The sequence below is a fragment of the Corapipo altera genome, unplaced genomic scaffold, assembly GCF_003945725.1.
Source record: "Corapipo altera isolate COAL_440 unplaced genomic scaffold, ASM394572v1 1, whole genome shotgun sequence".
Lineage (NCBI taxonomy): Eukaryota > Metazoa > Chordata > Aves > Passeriformes > Pipridae > Corapipo > Corapipo altera.
In genome coordinates this window covers 15,783,783-15,805,528 of record NW_020884873.1, presented here as the reverse complement: position 1 = coordinate 15,805,528, position 21,746 = coordinate 15,783,783, and the positions used below count along the sequence as shown (strand labels likewise).

The window sequence follows — 21,746 nt, the reverse complement described above, 5'->3', positions numbered from 1 at the left end:
GCAGTGGTAAGGGTGTGTGGGCAGGCTGCGTTGGTACGCCACAGCCCCACTTTGAAACAGCTGTCACAGTTCCCCCTACACCGTCCCCTTTATTCAAGGCTCTACCTCTGTACAATGGTGTATAATAAAGGGCACGGTAGCTCCTTGCTGAGCCTGGGAAGTCATGAGCCCCTGAGGTCACGGTGTCTCTGCTTCCCGCGTGTTTCTTGCTTTGCTTACAGATAAAACTAAGTTTAGAAAACTCAGGCAATTGCCAGTTTAGCTCTGCCAAAACTCATTTCTCCGGAAAGAGGACATATGCCTTTTGTTCTGCTTCTTTTAAAGGCACCAAGGACACCCCAAGTTGCATTACTTGTGACGTAACTCGTCCTGTCCATGATGCTGCAGCGTTCTGTTCTTAGGCTCTTGTTCTCATTGCTTAAAGGGAGGATGGTTAAAAAAAATATCTCATTTTGACTTATGGACCAGACTGAGTCATAGGAAGACATCATTAAAAAAGAGAGGGGGTGGATATCATCGTTTTTGGCCACAAGCCATCCTTGGAGCTTTCAAAGTCGCCTGTAAATATTACTGCCAGCTCTGTTTCAGTATCAGAGACAGCAGTCCTGGCCAATAGCTTTTCTCCTCAGTGGCCCAATTCAGTATTTCAGAATACTGGAGAAAAGAGGGGGAAGTTAGTGTTTTATTCAACATAGCAACCTCAGGAAATGGGAGGTGAAATTACAAGTTGGAGTCCCCAGGCAGCAGTGAAAATATGAAAATCCAAACAAGCAAAGGGAAAGAAAGGAAAAGTCTGAATTTCTCAAAGCAAGAGAAAGGATGTTGGTGAGTGGGTAACAGAGAGGTTAGGAAGAGGAAGCACAGAGGGAGAATCTGTTATGTTTGGAAGATGTCAGAACCATCAACACAGATGTTGCAGAAGAAAGCAATTGAGAAGCTGAATGGGACTTGCATGGGTTTACAGTTGGGTGCATGCTTAAGTATGTTGCTAAATGGAGACCTGAATGAGTGAGAACAAGAAATAATCATGCGGGAGTCCCCATGCAGTATCAGTCTGTCCAGATTGACATCACAGGCTTTCCCACTGATATAAATCGTTGCTTTTCCTGGGTAGGAAATGAGTCAGGGTGACTCTGAAGCTCAGGGTTTGGCCTATGCAGATTAAGAGGAGTAGTAAGGAATAAATAAAATATGGCATATGCAAGGGTGACTAAGGACTGGAAGAGAAGCAAAGAACAGTGTGGGGGAAGGAATAGGGCCACAGTGAGGAACAAGGAAGGGCTGCCAGATGAATTCCTTGCTGAGGCCACCTGGAGAGAGGTTTAGGGGGATGTGGCATCATTCTCTGGCCATGAAGTGCCTATTACCTTGGTTAGTGGGTAAGATGTTTATGTGCCCCTATTAGCTGAGTGATGCTCCTCTTTTTTTTGGTCTTTTCTGCTTGGAAACAGTCTGGAGCAAAGTTTTTTTCTCACTGAACATATTTGCAGCACCTGTGAAACCAGAGGCCCAATAGCAAATTCAACCTCTAGGTACTCTGCTATTGAGAGCATTGAAAGAGTCACAGCAGAGAATAGGCAGGGAAAAAAAGATGGAAACCTGGACTGAGCAAGAACAAAGGAAAGGGTGGAATGTTTTTTAAATTAAGCTGTCCCCTATTTTTGATTACATCATAGCTAGAATTAGCTTTGGCCTACATAATTAAAATTGAGGATGTCAAGGTACCAGCAGGAACAATTATTTTGTTGGGTTATTTGCATGGATCATCTATTCGCTGCACAGCTGCTGTAGGAAATGCAACACCATGAGTAGACATATATAATTGTAGAGAGGGGGGATGAATAAACGTGTTTCAAAGAACAAGGAGAATTCTAAATGTCAGCAAAGGGGTATGTGACTCACTCTTTGGGAAAATACTATTATTGGATATGTAAGTAGGACTGTACAAAGCACTCAGAGGAGGGATGCTACTAGAAAAAAGGAGAATTAATAAATGAAGGTAACATTTGAGTAAGTGACAGTGAATGAATGAGGAGATGTGCTTTAAGTGCCATGAGCCAACACAGGGCCTTGAAGGGAAAGCAGACGGAGAGTGTGAGGTGAGGATGGCGAAGGATGAAAAGAGAGAGATCATGGATGCTGAGGAGGCGCATTACTGGATACTGCTGAAATACAATGGAACGGATGAGCGTTTGTTAAAAAACTACTTGGCTTTTGGCAGAATAATGGCGACAGAGAGTGTCTGTTCTACTGAGTCAGGATTAAAGAAATAAATGAGGTGGAACTCCATGGGAGGAGAGGAAATGGCTGTGCTGAGGAGGCAGGAGGAGGCCCAGGACCCAGCTGGAGGTCTGCAGAGGTGGGTTAGGCTGCAATGGATGAGTGGTGTGGAGGAATCCTGCCCTGTTTCTCAAAAGGAAAAAGCAGTGTCTAACTGTAACAGACAATGTTGTATAGGTTACAGACACAGTTGAAATGAGCAGTCAGGATGAAGGCATTTTGCATGATTTCAAGGCAGGCATTGAGAATAATTAACTAATGCTCCTGGTGCAGTTGACAACAAAATTGCAGACTTATTGAGTCTGGAACATGTTGAACTCAAAACTTTTCAGTTGCCTAATCCAGGACACCATCCCAACAGATCCATCTCACATGTCTGGCTGGTCATCCTCACAGCCTGAAACTCTGTCTGCTAGCATATCTGCCCACGTGAGAGGCCAAGGAGTCCAGCCACTTCTGTGAATGGATCAGTCCAGTTTACATCTGGAACCAGGGGATCTCCAGTCCTGGAGGAGGAGATTCCCAGAGCCTTTAATTTGAGTCCAGCTGGGAGCAGTTCTTATTTTGGTTTTGAACCCCCAAATTTCCAGTAAGCTGCTTTTCTGGCTGGCTAGGGTTGATTGAGTCTGTAGAGAGACAGATGTAGGTGGATAATGGGGGAAGGGGGTGGTAAGTGGCACAGCTATTGCCTTCGTGAGAGGCAACGATGCCGTATAAGTACTGCCAGTCCCCATTCAATGAGCAAGCGGTGAGTCAGGGGCAGGTACTGAGTCAGCAAGAAGGCGGACGGGTAGGTGGGTGGGTAGAGCACCCTGGCTAGCTCAGTACAAACCACTCAGCTGCACCGTTGCACTCAGCTCCCTGTGGGAAAGTTGCAGGCAGTGGTTCAGACTACTGCATCAGTTTGTCCCCTTCCCATGCAATTCCCCTGGCTCCCTTTTTGAGCCAGTGGGGCTTCAGAGAGGGTCCCTGACCATAGCCTCTGATGGCCACATATTTTCCTGACATGTTTATGAATCTACTTGCAAACACCACCTCTCTGTGAGGTGTGATAATAAAAGAAGAGGAATGAAAACAGCTGATGAAGGTAGAGACAGCCCTTCAGCCTGTCTCACCCCAAAGATACCACTCATGCAGTCAGGGAGGTGGTGAAAGGTAGGAGGGGGGAGAGAGAAAAGAAAGAAAGAAAAATAGAAATGAGGTAGAAACGAGAACGAGAGAGAGAAAATATTTGAGAGATGAAAAGAAATTACCATACGGCAGGATCCTGTTATTCAACCTAATTTTCAAAGGACTGCAGCTGTCGCACTGAGATAATCTGTTAATTATAACAGTCATTGTGTTTTGGCAATGGAAGAAAAAAACAGGCTCTAAACAAGGCAAGGTAGTGGGGAAAAGAGAGGGGAGGCAGGGCTGTGTCAAAATGCATGTCAGATGTTAGCTTGAAATGTAGGTGGGTGAGCTGGCCGGGAGGAGGGTCCCTTCCCAGCAAGGCTGAGCTGTGCCATTGCCTTGCAGGTGGAGGATGGAAGGAAGGTAGAAGTACCCATGTGGAAACATAGTGCCCTGTCCAGTGTGGGGCTACTCTGCTTGCTGAATCAAGGCATGCATTGACCAGAGGAAGAGCTTTGAGGGGCTGAAATGTCCCCATTAGCCTGTGCTGCCACAGCATTTCACTCTTGGGTCACCTAAAACAGCTTCCCCACACCCTTCCTCTGCTTCTGCCCTACACCAGATTTGGACTGCTGTATTTGAACCGCCCTCTGTAACAGCCTTTGCTTCTGGTTGACCCTCCATTTGCAGAAATCCTGATCACAGGGGGTGCCCCATCTTTTTACATCTTGCGGACTAATGACTGTGGATAACACATGACTGTCAGAGACACCCTGTCTGGGAAGGTCATGCAAGGGCAGTCCCTTCCTCTCACAGAAGTGGTGGCTTAATCTCCAGGATTTTCATGCTGGAGTGGCTGCTTGTCCTACTTGGAGAGAGGTCTCACTGCCAGTGAGGGAACCTCTCTCAGATGGCGCCCAGGGCAAGGTTGACTGGAAGGCAAGAGAATGTTGAAGGATGCTTGAATGCCAGTGCTTGTGCTCCGCACGAGTTTGCAGGCCTGGAGGTACCCTACACAGGACAAATGGCTGCCAGTCACCTCGTGAAGTGATTGCCACTCCAGGACCTATGTGATTCCTTAGGCTCTTAGTCCCTCCAGTAAGAGACAGCAGTGAGCTATAAAGAAGGATCCATGCCCTTTCCTGCCCTTCCTGCCGGGTAGCATGTTTGAGGGCACTCCAAACTGGCACCGCTGGGTTGCTGAGGATGTATGCAGCACCCAGAAGTACTGGAGGTATGCTTGGTTTGAGTCAGGGCATTGTTCCAATAGCTTGTGGTCTTGCTGTTCATAGCCAGATTGGTGAAAGCCAGTTGTTGTTGCAGTAAATAGAGCAGCAAGGCTAGCACAAGACAGCAGAGACATCAAAATGACCCTGAGGGGATAGAGGTCTTCGCAGTGACATCACATATAGGCCAGGAATTTTTCCTGGTCTCATGCCAAACATGCTGCATGGGAGCATACAACAGATACAGTTCCCCCATCCTGCTCCCTGCAACAGCTCCCTCCTATGCACCCAAAGCCCCCATTCCAGGCCTGTTACCTGCAGCAGCTCACACGCACATTCATGCGGAGCTGCCACTCCTGTCCCTTTACCCCTTGCCAGCTCACAGAGAGCAGAGGTCATTCCTTGTCCCCTGCAGCAGCTCCTTCCCACGTGCCTGCCCTCACACACTGCTTCCTACAGTGATTCACATCAGGGGACACATACAGAAGGAGTGCTCCCACCTCTTTTCCTACAGCCTTTCTCCCATGCACACACTCACACAACCATGGTTGTCTCCCATGATCCACGCACCCCCACACACAGCCCTCGCTCCCATCCCGTCCCCTACGGCGCTTGTCACACAGCCAAACACTCCCACCCCTTTCTCCACAGTGACTGCTTCATGCAAACACACATGCATACACATATACACTCACAAACAGCGCTTTGCCTTGTTCTCCATGGCAATTTCTCCCTCCCCAGGAGCCGGCACTCATTCTTTGCTTCACAGAGTGATTAACCCACATATGCTCCCAGCCCACACATCCACCCCATCATCCGTAGTGACTCCTCCACATGTACACCCCCTCCACCTCGCACTCCTGGAACCGACACTGCCACCTCTTTCTCTGCAGTGACTCGCAGCCTTGCACGTGCACAAGGCAGAGCCAGCCTTGCTGTTGCCCTCCCTATGGCCAGTCCCTGCAGACAGTCACACAGAGCCCATGCTCCCTCCCCATGGCCAACAGGAATTATTTCTAAGCCTTTCTACTGCCTCATGTCTGGGCTCGTGGGATGACAACAAGGGAGGGGTTGATGTTTCCCAGGCCCCCCTTTCCCTTCTGGAGGAAAAGAGCTGAAGGCAACCTTATTGCTGATAATATTTTTTTATGGCACCTGTAATCTCTTAACATTCTCTTCTACCTGAAGAATGCAGTTCCCTAAGCCCACCCCCATGTACAGGCTTCTGTGGACTGCTGTTGCAGGCTCTCTGGGTGGAGCTGGCTTGATGCAAATCCCCCTTAATCTTCAATAATCATATTAATATAAAAGGTAACCATTTCACTTTGGAAAACAAAAGTGGCTTTCTGGCCTGCCAGGGAACCACTGGCATATGAAAGACCTTTCTGCCAGTATTTATCACTCTAAAATAAGATTTATGCTTCTAAAGCTCTCTCTTTTCTTTCATGCTTATGAGCTGCTTCATTTTTCTCCCCTGAGCCTTCCCATTCTCTCTCTCTTGCTGCCTAACAAATTAGGCATCTAATCGCTGTTGGGGAGGCACGATGGGAGAGCAGGGGGTTTATATACAGCGTCGTGTTGGGTTTTTTTCATGGTTAGTCTTTAAGCTGTTTGGACAGAAAAGGTTTGGAGTCAATGGCTGTGCATTTCCCTGAGTCTGGGTGCATGTGTATGGCATCTGAATAATTCCCATGCCCCAAATTGACCAAAGGGCAGGACTGCAGAGCAGCATGTCCTTGGGGCAATACTATAGCCTGTATTTCAGCCCTTTCCCCTTCCCCTTCTCCATCGTTTCTGGATGGAATTTGATCTTTGTGAGCATCCTTGCAGTGGTGTCCTGCAAGAAGCAGCTGAGACCTTGTTTGGCTTTTTGTGCTTCCTCACCGCAGTGTCCTGCTGGGATCCTAGTGCTTTGGGCTTCCTCATGTCAAGGACAGATGGAGTTTGGGAGCTGCAGTCTTCCTCCTGACTCATGGTAGGGCAAGCCCAGCTTTCAGAGGGATGATTTTTTGTCCAGTGGGCACTATGGATTTGTATATGGTGAAATGAACCTGATCAGAGTTGAAGTGTGAGATTTCTCTCGCAACAGCATTCTACCAAAATTCACAGAGCCTCTAATGTTGAGTGGAAACCCTTCAGCAGGACTCAGAAATCAGTTCAACCCCTGTAAGGGATGAAGGCTTCGTATGGTTAGTGACATGGGAACACCTTTTTTGCGTGGCTTTCTAGTGTGACTCTACAGCTCCTGTGACCTGGATTTTTGAAGCTACAGGGCCAATTTTAAACAAACGTGACATTGGGATGGAACTCAGAGATGTTGAGATCTTATGTGTTCCATGAAATAGGGGAATAAATTAGAGAATAGAGACCATGAAAGAGCAACCTTTACCGAGACCCATTAAAGGAAAGAGTATTGTGTGAGCTCAACCCTTGGTGAACATCAGAGAATCTGCAGTAGAAGGTATTCTCTGTCTCTCTTTCTCTCTCACAAATGTCTTCCGTGCCACAAAACCACAGGTCATCTTGCTTTCTTCTCCCTCTTCTCTTGGTCTCCGACTTCCCAGGGCTTCTGAAGCACCTCTGGGCACAGTCACAGGTTCTTTACTGCATGACTTGATGGTAACTCCTGCAATAAACAGGAACATCCCTGGAAGCAGCAGGGCTGAGAGAGAAGGGGCTGCTGTTGTGTAACTGTCAGAGCAGTGTGCAAGCTTCTCCCATGGCGCTATGCTTGCACTATAGCCAGGTGTGAAAGCAAAGAGAATCTCTGGGTGGTGATTTGAAGTGTCTACAGTGATGCTCAGACCATTGTGTATTACAGAAACTACCCAGCAGGTACAGAGGCTCCCTTCAAGTAGAGCACCAAATCCCATTGTCAAGCACCCCTGGGAAAGGCCACTCTTCCAGAAAATAGTTAGAGGACTCCTAGAAGGATCTTAAAGCCAAGAAGGAGAGGCAGAGCCCCTTGGAGATGATGTTTGTGCCTTGAGGCCTGCCAGGAGCAGGCAGCACACTGAGCTGGGAAGAGGGATGATGCTCAGCTGCAGCATGAAGCTTAAGAAAGCAGCAGGAGCTTTGGCCTGGTTTCGGGGTGTCCCCAGAGGAGTCAAGAGTGTTTGGCAGGTTTTTAATGCATGCATTTGTAATGGGAGGCTCTTAGCACCGTTTAAGCAATGGTAGAACTAAGTGCAGGCTTTTCCAGTGCATGGAGCCCCAGGAGGACAAGGTTGACAAGGTCAGAATTTCAGGCCCAAATTGTTGCTGTATGTAGCTTTTCTGGTTTCTTTGTATTCTCTCTCAGTTTTGGCCCTTCCACCCCCTTGGGCCCCATCTTGCCTCTGTCCCTCCTGTCCTGCCTGTCCATACTTTCACTGGTTGCATTTTAACCTGTCCTCAACCTGGCCATCTAACTAGTGACTCTAATCCTGTGTCACCCCTTGTGCCACCTTGATGTCCAAGTCAAAGGGATGTCTGTGGCCACCAGGACACCCAGCTTCTGACTCAGATTTTGGGCTCTTCTCCCTCTGTTTCACCTTCCCTTCTCTTTCCTCTGAAGAGTGGAACCATCCCTCCCTGTGGCCTTCTGGTTTTCTCCAAACAAAGTGGTGCAAAGAAACACTGAGGCAGCCAGTAGTGGGCAATAAACAAGAGCAGAGAATAAAATTGTGGGGAACTCAGAGCTGATGGGTTGACTTTGTGCCAGCCAAGGAGAGTACAGCCATTCGTGAGTGCAATGTCACGACTGCTCGTTGATGCTCTCAAGTACATGAGGATGGCCAGAAGCTCATTGTAAGACCCACCTTGGGTGACACTGAAGAGTGTTGGAACCCTACATCTGGGTAAGACCATCACATGGAAGTGGTGATCTTGTACCTTCCCTGTAAAACATATCCCATGTCCCAACTTTTCCTCTTGCCCATAAGTTCTCCACAACTCTCATATCCCCTTCCTAGGCTCTCCTCTGTGATGGAGTTGTTCATCCTTGCTTTCCCTGCCCACCTTCCGTCCCTGCACCTTCTTGCTCTGTTGCCTGAGAAGCAAGGGAGGGAAACAGCCAACTCCACTGTCAGCACCTTTCCAGCCAGCAAAAAGGACAGAGTGTTGCTTCCTTGTGCTGTTGGACTCCAATGCTATATGATTTATGTTCATTTGGCTGTAGACAGTTGAGGGAGGGCATGGTGCTGCCCCCCATTCCTGGCTTCCCTTTGACTATAAAACGCCAGAGTCAAGAAGCAGCTACTCCCTAAAGGGCAGGGCATGTCTGTGGGGGAGCTGGCATTGGCCTGAAATGGGGTCCTGGGCCATGGGCAGGGGTGCAGTAGGCCACAGATTGGGCTGGCCTCAGGGCCCTTGAAACCAGCATGACAGCAGGGAGACAGGAGCTCTTGGAGGAAGAATGGCAGGGTCTGTGTGTTTCTCACAGAAACTCCCCTAACTGGGGGACCCAAGGGGACCAAGGATTTTGACTTGAGGAATGGCTTGACCCTTCCTTTGGCCTGTGGGTGAGGCAAGGCTACACGGCCAAGGTGGGAAGTGGACAGGAAGTAGGTCTCTGCATGGTCCCCTTGTTTTTGACACATAAGCAAGGATAAACACCACTTTCATATCCATCCACTCCCTAACCCACCCACCTCTTCCCTTTGCAGGCTAGTTGGACATCTGCCCTTCCAAACCCTCTCTGTTCTGCCTGAGTGCAGCTCCTTGGGAGGGATGGGGTGGCTCTCAGCAATTGCTGGGGCTGCTGCAGAGAAACCTGGTCCTGGCCTCAGAGTTTCTCTCTGTGCACCATGAACGAACTACAGCAAGCAATGGTGACTTCAGCACACCATTTGGAGCAGCCTGCACTACTAGAAGGGGTCAATGTAAGGGAGCTGGGATGTTCCTGTATGGACTTGGATATTGTGCAGAATATTTGGTGAGGTGAGACAGGCATAATGCTCAGAGAAGGACGCTGGCTAAAATTAGGGCAAAACTTTCTACTGCTATCTCAGGGGCTGCTCCTGGCCTCTTCTTAGGGTGGACATACTTTGGGCACCAATATGCAAAAAGCATGATAGTATCTGCCACTCCTTTGTTCAGTGGAAGAGATCAGGCAAAGTGAAGGATCAGTAGAGAGGAAAGCAAAGGGATGGAGATGGTGGGGAGGATTGTATCTGCACAGAGTCACCTCTGGAAATGGTGGGACAAGGCGGGGGACTGGCGTTGAGGAATATCAGAGGCCTGTGGGTCCCAAGCTTTAGATATGCCTCCTATTTGATGCATCTGGGGAAACAGTGTCAGGAAATTATTTCTCATTGGATTGCAAGGCTGAGAAACAAAGCAACAGACTGTAGAAACCTCTGCCTTCTGCTTCAGTGCAGGCTGAGGCAAAGCTGGGGCAGCAGCTGGAGGCCCTCATATGATAACCATAAGTGACATGAGTTTGGTGGCCTCAGCTGTGGGGAACAGAGGCTTTCTCTCTGTCTTTTCCATTGGTCTAGCTCTTCTCCCCCTCCCCTTCTCCATCTTGGCTTTACTTTTTGGATTATTGAATATTTAAGTGTTTCTCTGTGACACTATCTCTGATCCCTTAATCCAGCTGGCCTGGTAATTCCACAGACCCAAATCAGCTCAGATTTCTCCACGGACGTAAGCCTTGTTCCTCAAGGGTTCACTCCTCCTTCATTTATCTTCCTTCATTTTATTTCTGCCCTTTGTATCTCCGTGCTAGAAATTGGTTCAGCTTTTGCAGCAAAAGCTTCGGCAATATCTTTAGTGAGCAGCGTCACCCCAAAATAAAGAGGGCAAGAGGAGATCTTTATTTTTCATTAGCCAAGAATCTTTTTCTCTTTTTTTTTTTTATTTTATTGTTTCCTTTCTCCTCAAAATTTAAAAGAAAAAAAACCCAGCACAGTGCTCACATGTTTTATCTGCTGCATGAAATTATTTCATTTGCTCTGCCTGAGGACACCTCTGCCAATCTCCTGTTTCAGCACAGTGGGAGAAGGGTTGAAGCTGTAACTGGAGAGAAAGGTGGTCCAGGCTGCCCTTTCCAGTCAGAACCAGGAGCTTGCCCAGAGCCCAAAAATACATTTTTTGTGGTTTAACAAGCAAATGTCACGTTGTCTGCAAGGTGTATTTTCTCACAAAGGGGCAGTGTTCATAGCCCCCAAGGAGGTGGTAAAGTATGAAGGTGTAAGCTGTGCCCCTCTGTGTGGTGGGGGTTAGGTGGGTGATGTGCTTCAGCTCAGGACTGCTGGCACTATTGAGAGACTGAAGGCTGCTATTTGACACACTGCCTGCACCCTGCTCCCCACCTCCCCATCATGCTCAAGACAGACTGGTTTACCTCAACAGCATTGTCCATGCACCAAGAGGCAGGAACAATTTTTAGAGCAGAAGTGGTTACACGTGGCTTGAATTATTTATCCCTCTTGCATCAAGGGAGGAAGCAAGAAAAAAAATTTTTTTTTTTTGAGGGGGGAAGCTTGTCTTCATTTTCCCTGCTTCACGCATTCTGTGTAAAATATTTTCAGGCAGCTGAAAATGCATGGCTTTGGCTGTGCTTAGGGCTTGCCTTTGTTTACGCTAAGGGTTTTGAACCCCCGCAGTAACAGTTTTATATTTCCCACTCTCCCTTCCCTTCCCCTTCTACTCCCACGCCACTGCCTTCTCCCAGGTCTCTGGCTGTGATCACACTACTTAAGGAAGCCCAGATACCCTTCTGCATACCCCTGACATGAGATTACACATCGTGAGGGTTCCCTTCTCAAAGGCTTATCAGCATGACAGGCACTACCACTCCTCTCCTATTTGCACCCCCCCCTAATGCTGTCTTTTCCTCATATCCCTTTTCTCATGAAACACTGCTATCTATACTCTTATCTCAAAGACCCTTCCAACTGATGTCTCCTCTTGTCTCCTCTGTGTTTTCCAGATTCCAGTGACAGATGGATCTTTCTTGTGCGCACTTGCTCTTTCCCTCTCTTTATTTTTGTTTTCGACATGTTTGATCTGAAGCTCTGAAGCTTCTCAAAGGGAATCCGGTAAAGAAGGAAGAGAAGGAAGAGAAACTGAAGGAGCGTGAGCAGCAGAAGAGGCAGCCCTGCCTTGTTCATCCAGATCACATTGTGAAGGGGCAGGGGAAGACTAGAGCAGAGGGAGGACTTGTGTTTGTTTTGGGGTGGGTTCAGTGTGGGTGGGGGGTGGGCGGGAGGGAGAAAAGTGGAAAAGGTATGTGAGTCGCTCATGAACATCAAAGAAGATTTATTATCCTCGGCCTGAAATTTTGTTTAGAAAAGAAGCACAAAGTAGTTCCCTTCCAGACCAAACATCCATGGTCATAGATTTTGGGTGTTCTGGAAGAAGATTGCATGTGTTCCCCCTCCTCCATGCTTGTGGCTTGACCCAGAGGGCCAGAAGAAATAATGGTGATGACACCTGATAGGACTGGGGTGCTCATGCCCTTCCATTGCTAAACCCCAGCTACGGCCCCTTAGTTTCCTTTTGCTGTGGTCCTGAGTTTTTGTTGGGGATTTTTTTCCCCGTCCTGATGAGGGCACCACTGCAGACCATGCTGTGCCTGGGGTTGTGGGCAGCTGCTCTGCTCTGCTTGTTTTCCCCTGGCACCGTACGAGGTGACTGCTGGCTGATTGAGGGGGACAAAGGTTATGTGTGGCTGGCCATCTGCAGCCAGAACCAGCCTCCATATGAGACAATCCCCCAACATATCAACAGTACGGTGCACGACTTGCGTCTGAACGAGAATAAGCTCAAAGTGGTGCTGTACTCCTCCCTCAACCGCTTCGGCAACCTGACTGATTTGAACCTGACCAAGAATGAGATCTCCTACATTGAGGATGGGGCTTTCATGGGCCAGTCAAACCTCCAGGTTTTACAGCTGGGCTACAACAAACTCACTAACCTGACAGAGGGCATGTTGCGGGGCATGGCCCGTCTCCAGTTCCTCTTTGTGCAGCACAACCTAATTGAGCTGGTCACCCCTACTGCCTTCAATGAATGCCCCAGCTTGATTAGCATTGATCTGTCATCTAACCGTCTCAGCCGTCTGGAGGGGAACACTTTCACCAGCTTGAGCAATCTGATGGTGTGTGAGCTGGCTGGCAACCCCTTCAACTGTGACTGTAGCCTCTACAGCTTTCTTAACTGGCTGGCTCTCTTCAACAACGTCACCAAGAACTATGACCGCCTCCAGTGTGAGACTCCACGGGAGTTTGCTGGGTATCCACTTCTGGTACCCCGTCCTCACCACAACCGCAATGCCATCACCATCTTCCAGTCCATGTGCAGAGGTGGCACCATTCCCTCCCTCTCCAGGGTCAACCCCACTCCTTATACCCCTGACTCCCAGCGAGACCTGGATGAGGGCTCAGCCATCAGCCCTGGGGACTTCCTCTCCGTCAAGCCTCCAGCCTCCTCCACCACTGACTCCTCATTCAGTCCCAGCATCAAGCTACATGACGTCACCATCACTTCAGCCATTCTGATGGTAACCATCCCCATGCCCTACAGTAAGATGTATGTGCTGGTCCAATACAACAACAGCTACGTTTCTGACATAGCAACACTGAAGAGCAAGAAGGAATATGTCACTGTCAACAAGCTGAAGGCCCACACTGATTATACATTCTGTGTGGCCTCTATCCGCAACAACAGGCGTTACAACCATACTTGCCTGACCTTTGCAACCCGGAGCAAAGGGAGGGAGGACCCTATTTCCAGTACTTCCACCACCACACACTATATCATGACCACCCTGGGTTGCCTCTTTGGGATGGTCATTGTTCTGGGGGTGGTGTACTACTGCCTGCGAAAGCGGAGGATGCAGGAGGAGAAACAGAAGTCCCTCAATGTCAAAAAGACCATTCTGGAAATGCGTTATGGATCAGATATTGATACCAGTACCATGGTCCATCCTTCCCAGAAGCTGGGTGAGCCACCTGTCATTCCTGTCTCACGGATGTCCTCCATCCCTTCCATGATTGGGGAGAAGTTGCCCCCATCAAAGTCAATAGAAGCTGGGATGGAGACTCCTAAAGTCACCACTAAAGGTAACTACATTGAGGTGCGGACTGGTGGTGGGGATGGGCTGGAGAGAGCCCAGCGGGATGAGGACCTGAGGGAGCTTGACAATGGGCAAGGCTCAGCTGCTGAGATCTCTACTATAGCCAAGGAGGTAGACAAGGTCAACCAGATCATCAACAACTGTATTGATGCCCTCAAGCTGGACACAGCATCCTTCCTGGGTGGCGGGACTGGTGTTGACTCAGACATGGCCTTTGAGTGCCAGTCCATCCCAGCTGGTTCCTCAAGTGGGCTAGAGCGGCCCAGTTTTCTTTCCCCACCCTACAAGGAAAGCTCCCACCACCCCTTGCAGCGCCAGCTTAGTGCTGATGCTGCTGTGGCCAGAAAGACCTGCAGTGTCTCCTCTAGTGGTTCCATCAAGAGCGCCAAGGTCTTCAGCTTGGATGTGCCTGACCACCCACCACTCAGCAAGTCTGACTCCAAATACATTGAGAAGGGCAGCCCACTTAACAGCCCTTTGGATCGTCTTCCCTTGGTGTCGCCGAGCGCCATCCACCACTTGGAGGTCAAGCCTTCTTACCATTGTAGTGAGCACCGTCACTCCTTCCCGGCCCTGTACTATGAGGAAAGTGCTGACACCCTGAGCCAGCGGGTGTCATTCCTCAAGCCACTGTCCCGGTCCAAGCGAGACTCAACATACTCCCAGCTCTCCCCCAGACACTACTTCTCAGGCTACTCCTCCAGCCCTGAGTATTCATCAGAGAGCACCCACAAGATCTGGGAGCGATTCCGGCCTTACAAGAAGCATCACAGGGAGGAGGTTTACATGGCAGCTGGGCATGCCCTGCGGAAGAAAGTTCAATTTGCCAAGGACGAGGATCTGCATGACATCCTGGATTACTGGAAAGGAGTCTCTGCTCAGCAGAAGCTGTGACTCTTCCTCACAAGGAAACAATACAAACCAAGACCCCTCTCCAAGAACCAGAAAAATAAGCCACTTGACTGTGAAAAATAAACCAACAGCAAAATACTCCTGACAAATACAAAACTGACAAAATCTTTTCTTAAAGTTTACAACAACAACAGAAAACTCTCTCACACACAGACACACAGACAGACACACACACACACATGCCGAATTGTCTCTACTGTGTTACGGGGACCATTGTTCTGCCTGCAGATGGTTGGGAGGAGCGCCCTGCTCTAACACTGTGGTAACAATATTGGAGTGTGGGTGGGTGGGAATGGCCTGGGAGTGGGTGGTGGTGGTGGCAGGGGAAGGGCAGGAATGGACACTCACTGGGCATGAAACTCAGATGTGAACTGTTCCTGATTTTTGCTTTTGGGTAGGAGGGCAGGACCTTGGTTTAGAAAGCTTCCCTGTCTACCTGATGTGCTTGCTATTTCAAATCTTCCATCACTAACTTTTCCCTCATTTTCTTTGGCAGTGGAGGCTTTTCTCTCTCTCCCATCCCCTTCCAAGACAGGTGGAATTTGTTGGAAGAAGTTCTCTCACTTTTTCCTTTGCCCTTTCCTACCCCTCTCTAGTAAGGCTCCCTAGGCTTGCACTTTCTGTCTAGGTACTTCATGAGCCTCCATCCTCCTCAGAGGAAGGAGAGAACATGTGAAGGACCAAGGGAGGTAGGACCTGCCATATAATAGGCTCTGTGCCCTTGCTGTTCCTCCTCCGTGTTCTCATGCCGTGTTGCTGCTGTTGAACACCAGCAATTCTGGAGTGACAGGCATTCTCCAGGCCTGCTCAGAGCCAGTTTTCTGCCAGTTGGTGGGGGAAAAAGGGTTATGAATGTTCTCTTCATTATGGCAAGCCAGGTCCTCAAGGAGTGGTGGAGGAAAATGTAGGAAGGTCTGGTCTCTCAGAGATATAAAGGTTTCCCATTTCTCCATGAATGTCACAGGTCAGAGATCCTGCCCACCATACACACCTATGCTCAGGCTGCCCTTGTGCAGTAAGTTTAATACTCTCTGTTCATGTCCCCCTTACTATGAGGAAGGGACCTGGAGAGGAGCTCAGCAGAACAAGTTCTACATGAAGCTTCTGCAGCTCTTCCCAACTGGCTTGCACCATGGGCTCTGGGGTGGGTGGGTAGGTGTGCATGAGAAGAGGATCACCCAACCTCCTCACTTCCTCGTGGATGTGAAGAATAGGATTTCAGTTGCTCATCTCACTGGGTTGGCCTCACAGAAAGTCTTCCTCTTAGGCCATAGACATCCTGGCATGGATAGGAGACAGTCTAGGGTGAAGACAGGGTCACAGGAAACAAATGGGATGTGAGAATAAGGCCTGGGTGTAGCCCCAGAAAGATGGCCCTGGTAGAAGCTCCCTGTGTGTTCAGCCACGCTTTGTGTGCCAGGATAGAAGAAGACACCAGCCTCTAGTGGATGGCAGTGTTGCTTTGACTGCTTAGAGGCCCTCATGAGAGTCAGAGCAACATATCACTTCCTAACTTCTCCACCTCCTCACAGTTAGGCGTTACAAACTTTTCTTAGGGATCCTTTCGTATCTTGGTAAAACCCCAGTTTCACTTGTTAGGTCCCAGCCTCTGTCTCTTGGACAGAAGATCTGCTGCAGAGTTGGGAATGAGCATACTGCCCTCTCTACCTTAGTCCCATTTCTAAGCAGCCCAAGAAAGCACAATCTTGGCACCATCTCCCCCAAAGTTTTGTTGTCAGGCAGGGGTGCTGCCTGTTAAGCATGTCTTTATGCAGCACAGCGGGCCTCCTCTCCATGATCTGCCCTACACCTGACAGTTGTTCACCTCTATCCAGATGCGGATGAGGGTCTTTCCTATGTTGGCCCTCCCTAAGTGGTTATTTCCTCTTTGAGGTGCTCCTCAGAAGTCCCAGTGTTTTTGGGGGCCTGGGAGAAGAATGAGGGTGTAGGAGCTTCTCTGGGAGGGATTTACATGCTGTGTACAGAGAACTTACCTGTTATCTGTCAGGTAGTAGCATTGCCAGCTGTGACAGCTGGTTTCTATGCCACTGGTGATATCATTTTGCCTTCTGTAAGTGAGGAACAGCAGTAGGCAGAGACTCCTTTTCAGTAATACAGGATGTCATGCAGATCTTGATGCGGAAAACCAGAGGGGGTATCCCAAAAGTCTAAACATGCGAAGATCTGTGGTGTTTCTTCTTGTAAGGATGCTGATGGTAACAATCCTAAGCCAGGTCCTGATCCCATTGCCTCAGACTCCTTCACTGTCAGCCTGCTTCCCCACAGTAAAAGCATCATTTTGCCTTGAGTCCAGAGGTGTCCATGGTACTGACTCCACACAGTAAGAGCCAGTCCAACCCAGAGGAAAGGATGTGAGTGCACACGTATGTGTGTCCGTGTGCGTGTGCAGAAGGATGAAGGGAAGTCACAAATGGAAGTCACGTCACTGCTGCCAGGTGTCCCTCCATGTTGGGACCATGCAGCAAATCAAGACAGGTAAATGCTGTGAGAGATGCTTAGGCACAGCAGAGCCTCTCCATCTACCACTTCGAGCAAGCCCAGTGGTCTTCCAGCATGGTAACCATCCAAGCAGAAAAGACTATTGGCTAGGGCACAGAACTGGACAGGAAAAGGAGGATAGCAGGCAAGGGGGGATGGAGTCTTGTTCCTCTCCCCACCTCTTCCCTCCCTGTGCTTCTCTGCTGTATGGTCTTGTAAACAGTTCTGCTCAATCAATACTTTAGGGAGGAGAATTGACCTGTAAAGGTTTCTGCTCCCTCTCCCTATCACCTCAACGAGGCAGAAAAGAAAGGTCAGGGATACAGCTATCATCAGGCCCTTCTTTTTCCTGTGGTAGGGGTGAGGCTGGATAGGGGGGACAAGCCATTTCTCTCCCAGTTGTAGCGCCCCACTCCAAACCAGTGGATGAAGTTTGCACAAGATGGACTGTTCTGTGGGAGGAAGAGGGCAAGGAAGGGAAACAAAGTGTCTCACCTTCCTTCCTCCTCCCTTCTTCTTTGTCCTGCTCCCTTCCCAGGGATGAGGGCTCACAAAGTGATGCCAGCCCTGAGGGAGGAAAGCAGATTTAACGTTCTATTTGCATGACGATTTTACTGTATTTTTCTGAGCAAACACCTGTTGTGTATGTGCCAGTTTGTTGGAATTTAACCTCCTTCCTCAAAGTCTCTCCTGTCCTTGTCCCTGTTTTCTCTGCTCCTTTCATTCATCCCTGATGTGATTTTATGAGACACTCCTATCAGTTTGGGAGGGAACATGCCCCAAAGAGAACCCAACCCAATCAGCCCCATAAAACCTTTTCCTTCTTCTTTCCAGGGTCTCCCTCCCTTTGCCCCAAATGTGGTTTCTCAGCTGCTTTTCAGGGTCATGTGCATAATGGGGGATGTGTTATATACCAAAGGCCTGCTCTTTCTAGTGGCTGTCTTTTCTCCTAGTTGTTGAGAAACAGGAGCGAGGCCCATCAAGATAGATCTCGTAAGAGAAATGGTCACTACCATCCCTGTGCCCTGGTTGTTCTTTCCTGAAATCTACAAGCAAGGTTATTCTTGGGGGAAACAAGAAATGCTTCAGCTGCAGGGAAACCTCTGATACAGTAAAAACTTGATGTGGAGCTGGTTACAATCACTTAGAAGACCTTCCACCACCTTCCTCTCATTGATTGCATGGAGCTCTGCATTAAGTTTGCCCTACCCATTCTTTGCCCTGGGTGGCCCTGGCAGAGAACAGGGCATGATGAAACCTGAAAAGCCTCTTTGTTGGGAAAAAGTGTGGAGAGACTGTCTGAAGTTTCTAAGCCCTCTATGGCTTGGCTTTGGCAAGTCTCTCAATGCTGCCTTCTCCCAGGGCAAAGTGGATTTCTGGGGAAGAACCAGGACCAGACTCTTTCACACTTTATTTCTGGCTTGATGACTCTTGGCAGGGACAACAGGGGTTTAGTTCACCTCACTGGAAATTGTGAAGGGTGAGGAATGAGGTTGGGTGCAGACCTGCCCTCTACCCCCAAGAAAAGCCTTGGGGAGAAGACTTGGCTTGGGTTCTGCATCCAGAAGAGCAAAGGTGAGACCCTAGGTGTGCTGTTCTCATGGGGCAGAGCTCTTTCCCATACCTGATGTTGCTGCCCCAGCTTATGCTGTGGTACCATGTTCCCTTCTCCCCCTCCCCACTCTTTCATACTGAATAAATCTCTCTCGAGGCAGGTGTGAAATATTCATGACTGACAAATGAAGAATTATGTCGGGCTGAGGAGGCCTCTGTGTGTTTGCAATGCTAATCAGCCTGCCTTCCTGGAGGAGGCTCTTCCTGGCAGGCTTGAGGGAAGAAGCAGGAGATGCAGGAAGGAAGGTGGAAAAGGAGCTGAGAAAGAGAGAGGAGTGGCAGATGCAGCAGGGATGAAGAAGGTGTGGTGAGACCAAGGAGTGGGGAGGCAAAGAGGAACAGGTAGAGGGAAATGGAGAAGGTGGAGAAGAGGGACAGGCTGGAAAGACCCAGGGAAGAGATGGCTGCAGTGGAAAGAATGGGATGGTAAAGGGACAAAGGGACTAGCAAGGACAAAGGGACAACTAGGGTTCAGGGGGTTGAGGGGTTGAGGCTTTCTGAGAGAAGGTGGGGAGTTAGTCAGCAGTGCCTGGAGAAAGAAATCTGGGTGGACTTCTTGATGAGCTGTGACCCCTCTCTGTAGGGCAGAGCTCAGTGCTACAGGGTGGGCAGCTGCCACACATGCAGGAGCTGGACCCAGAGCCCCGAAAGCACATTTGCCATGCTTGTTGCTGACAGGAAAGCTCAGCTGCATCGGGAAGGACACACAGTCTCCAGGAGCTTGGAGAATGTCCCTTCTACCACCACCAGGTGCTGCAGGCAAGAAGAGCTGATGGAGCCATGTCCTCTTCCTGGAGCCAGCTTGCTGCTGTCCCACCATCTGAGCAGGAGGGAGCATTCTCAGGGTGGCTCAGTGTGAGACAAACACTCTGTGCCACCCTCCACTGGGCTAAAGAGGTATCTTGTAGGGCTGGCAGAGCCTGCCCTACCTCAGGCACCCACTGCCCACCCTGTATGAGACAGATGGTTTTGGGTCCTTCCCCGAAGGAAGGGGAAAGGGGAGTGTCTGTTTTGTCCCCCCTACACACGCACGCACTCCCAACCCTGTCCTTCCAGCCGCTTTGGCCTTGTACTGTGAGGGGTGTTCTTGGTCTGTATCCCCTTGACTGCCCCCGGTGTGTGCCCTGGAGAGGTTTCTCCGTACCTCTCCCTGCACCATCCCACCAGGGCAGCTCTCTGCAGGGCTGCCCCAACCCATCCCCAGTCCCCGGGCGGAGATAGGGCATTCTCTGCCCAGCTTTTCCTTCTCCCACTTCTCCCACTCCCTCTCCTCCCTGCCCCACCAGGGTTAAGTCCCTCTTTTCCCCCATTACGATCCCCCTCTGTATGCCCCATCCTCTCGCGTTCGGCTTGGCCTTTGCCTCCCCCATAATTACCACCGCCACTGTGAGGCCTTGCTCTTGGGTGGCCTGTCCCCACCGCCTGCTCTCCATCTTCCCCATGGGGAGGAGGAAGGAGAGTCCATCCGGGTCAGGCCAGACCCTCCAAGGCTGGTACGGCTGGTCCATCCACAAGCACAGAATCTGGGGTGAGGGGGTGGGAAGGGGCGGGCAGCTGCCAGGCACAGAGAAGGGGGCATCAGGCCTTGAATGTAAGGAAGGGCCTGGGAGGCAGCTGCTGGGACTGACCTCTTTGGTGTTCCTCCTTCCGTAACAACCCTGTGACCCCCTCGGTTGTGTATGGACAAATTTGAGTTGGAGTTATGTTCTTTTATTTCTTCTTCTCTTTTTTCTTTTTTTCTTTCTTCTTTTAGAGTTGTATTTCTTTCTCATTCTTTTCTTTCTTTTTTTTCTCTCTTTCCTTCTTTTCCTGTTCTAAAACTGAATGGCACGAAATCGTTTTTCCTCAACTCGGAGATTCCTGTATGGAGAAAATCAATTTCTATATTTGCAATAAATTTCTTATTTAAAAAAAAAAAAAACTAAAAAAAAACAACAAGCAAAAAATACAAAAAGCTGCTTCTGAGTCCATTTGTTCCAGCCTTGTCTAGTAGAGAAGGTGGGATGGGATGGGATGGGATGGGATGGAATGGGATGTGATGGGATGGGATGGGATGGAATGCAATTGAATGGGATGGGAGAAAATGGAATATGGATGAAACTGAGAAAGCTGGGTCAGGCCATGTGAGAAGGATTCTCCTAGAAACCCAGTGGCCACCCACTACCCCCAAACACACTTCTTCTCTGCCCTTGGCTGTTGCCTTTTTTGGATATATCCCCATTTTTACAGAGTCATCAGTTCTGTCATGATACCAGTCCTCTCCTGCACTGATCAGCACTCAGTTCCTTCCCCATCTTGGGCATGCATGCAGCACTGCCTAGGTGTAGGGCAGTGCTTCCTTGCCCATCACCTACACAACAAATCCTCAGCTGGTGGTGAGAGGCATCCTCTGCTCAAGCCCCAAAGCTCTCTGGAGGAGGGTAATCCAAGGCAAGCGATCCAGCCATGGGTAATGACTGAGCAATCTGTAGCCTAATCCACCAGCAGATATCCTGATCTCAGCTCTTCCTAAGCATCAATATTTAAAGTCAAGAATGCAGCCAGCAAATCCATGCCTATTGGTGCATTTATACACATAATTAGGCCAATTTGTGTATGGTGACATAGCAGCCATTCCCTCGCATGTCTTGTCTCTTCTCTGCCTCCAGTTTCTTAATGTTTCTAGTTTCTCCCGAGAGCAGTATGGCTCCTTGGCTCAGAAGGTTTCTTTTTTTTTTGCCCTGGCAGATCCAGCTTTAAATAGACAGGTTTAACCATGGCTTCTAGGCTTCCTTTTTGGGTGTGCTGAACTCACAACCTCTGCTCCTCGTGTAGCAAGGGATGGGAATAAATGGTCCTAGGGAGTTGTGAATATGGACACAACAGCTCCTGGATATATATGCTACAGTAGCTGACAACTCTTATTAATGCTTGAATTGATTTCAGAGCAGACTTAGGAGCAGATGCTACTACAGGCAGATGCTTCACAGTCTGACATGTTCTCCAGTGGACTTGGGAAGAATGATTCAGTGTGGGAAGGAATGGTGCTGGGCTGTGTA

The 21,746-nt window shown here is 49.3% G+C and overlaps 1 protein-coding gene and 1 long non-coding RNA gene across 2 annotated transcripts in view; both read left to right on the top strand.

The window, feature by feature from the left end:
* LOC113956158 overlaps positions 1-11,775 on the top strand; it is a 49,538-nt gene extending 37,763 nt beyond the window's left edge. Inside the window, exon 3 of the long non-coding RNA XR_003530762.1 lies at positions 11,536-11,775. This is a non-coding gene — a long non-coding RNA (uncharacterized LOC113956158). The remainder of the gene's footprint in view (positions 1-11,535) is intronic.
* Positions 11,776-11,815: 40 nt separating this feature from the next.
* On the top strand, positions 11,816-20,654 carry ELFN2 (extracellular leucine rich repeat and fibronectin type III domain containing 2). The gene has a single exon (XM_027662387.1). It carries the CDS (start codon positions 12,151-12,153, stop codon positions 14,575-14,577), a length of 2,427 nt encoding a protein of 808 aa, XP_027518188.1. The 5' UTR covers positions 11,816-12,150; the 3' UTR covers positions 14,578-20,654.
* The last annotated feature ends 1,092 nt before the right edge of the window (positions 20,655-21,746 follow it).

Bases quoted from the DNA above. Each gene is read 5' to 3' on its own strand.
- ELFN2 (XM_027662387.1), top strand. From the start codon at position 12,151: ATGAGGGCACCACTGCAGACCATGCTGTGCCTGGGGTTGTGGGCAGCT.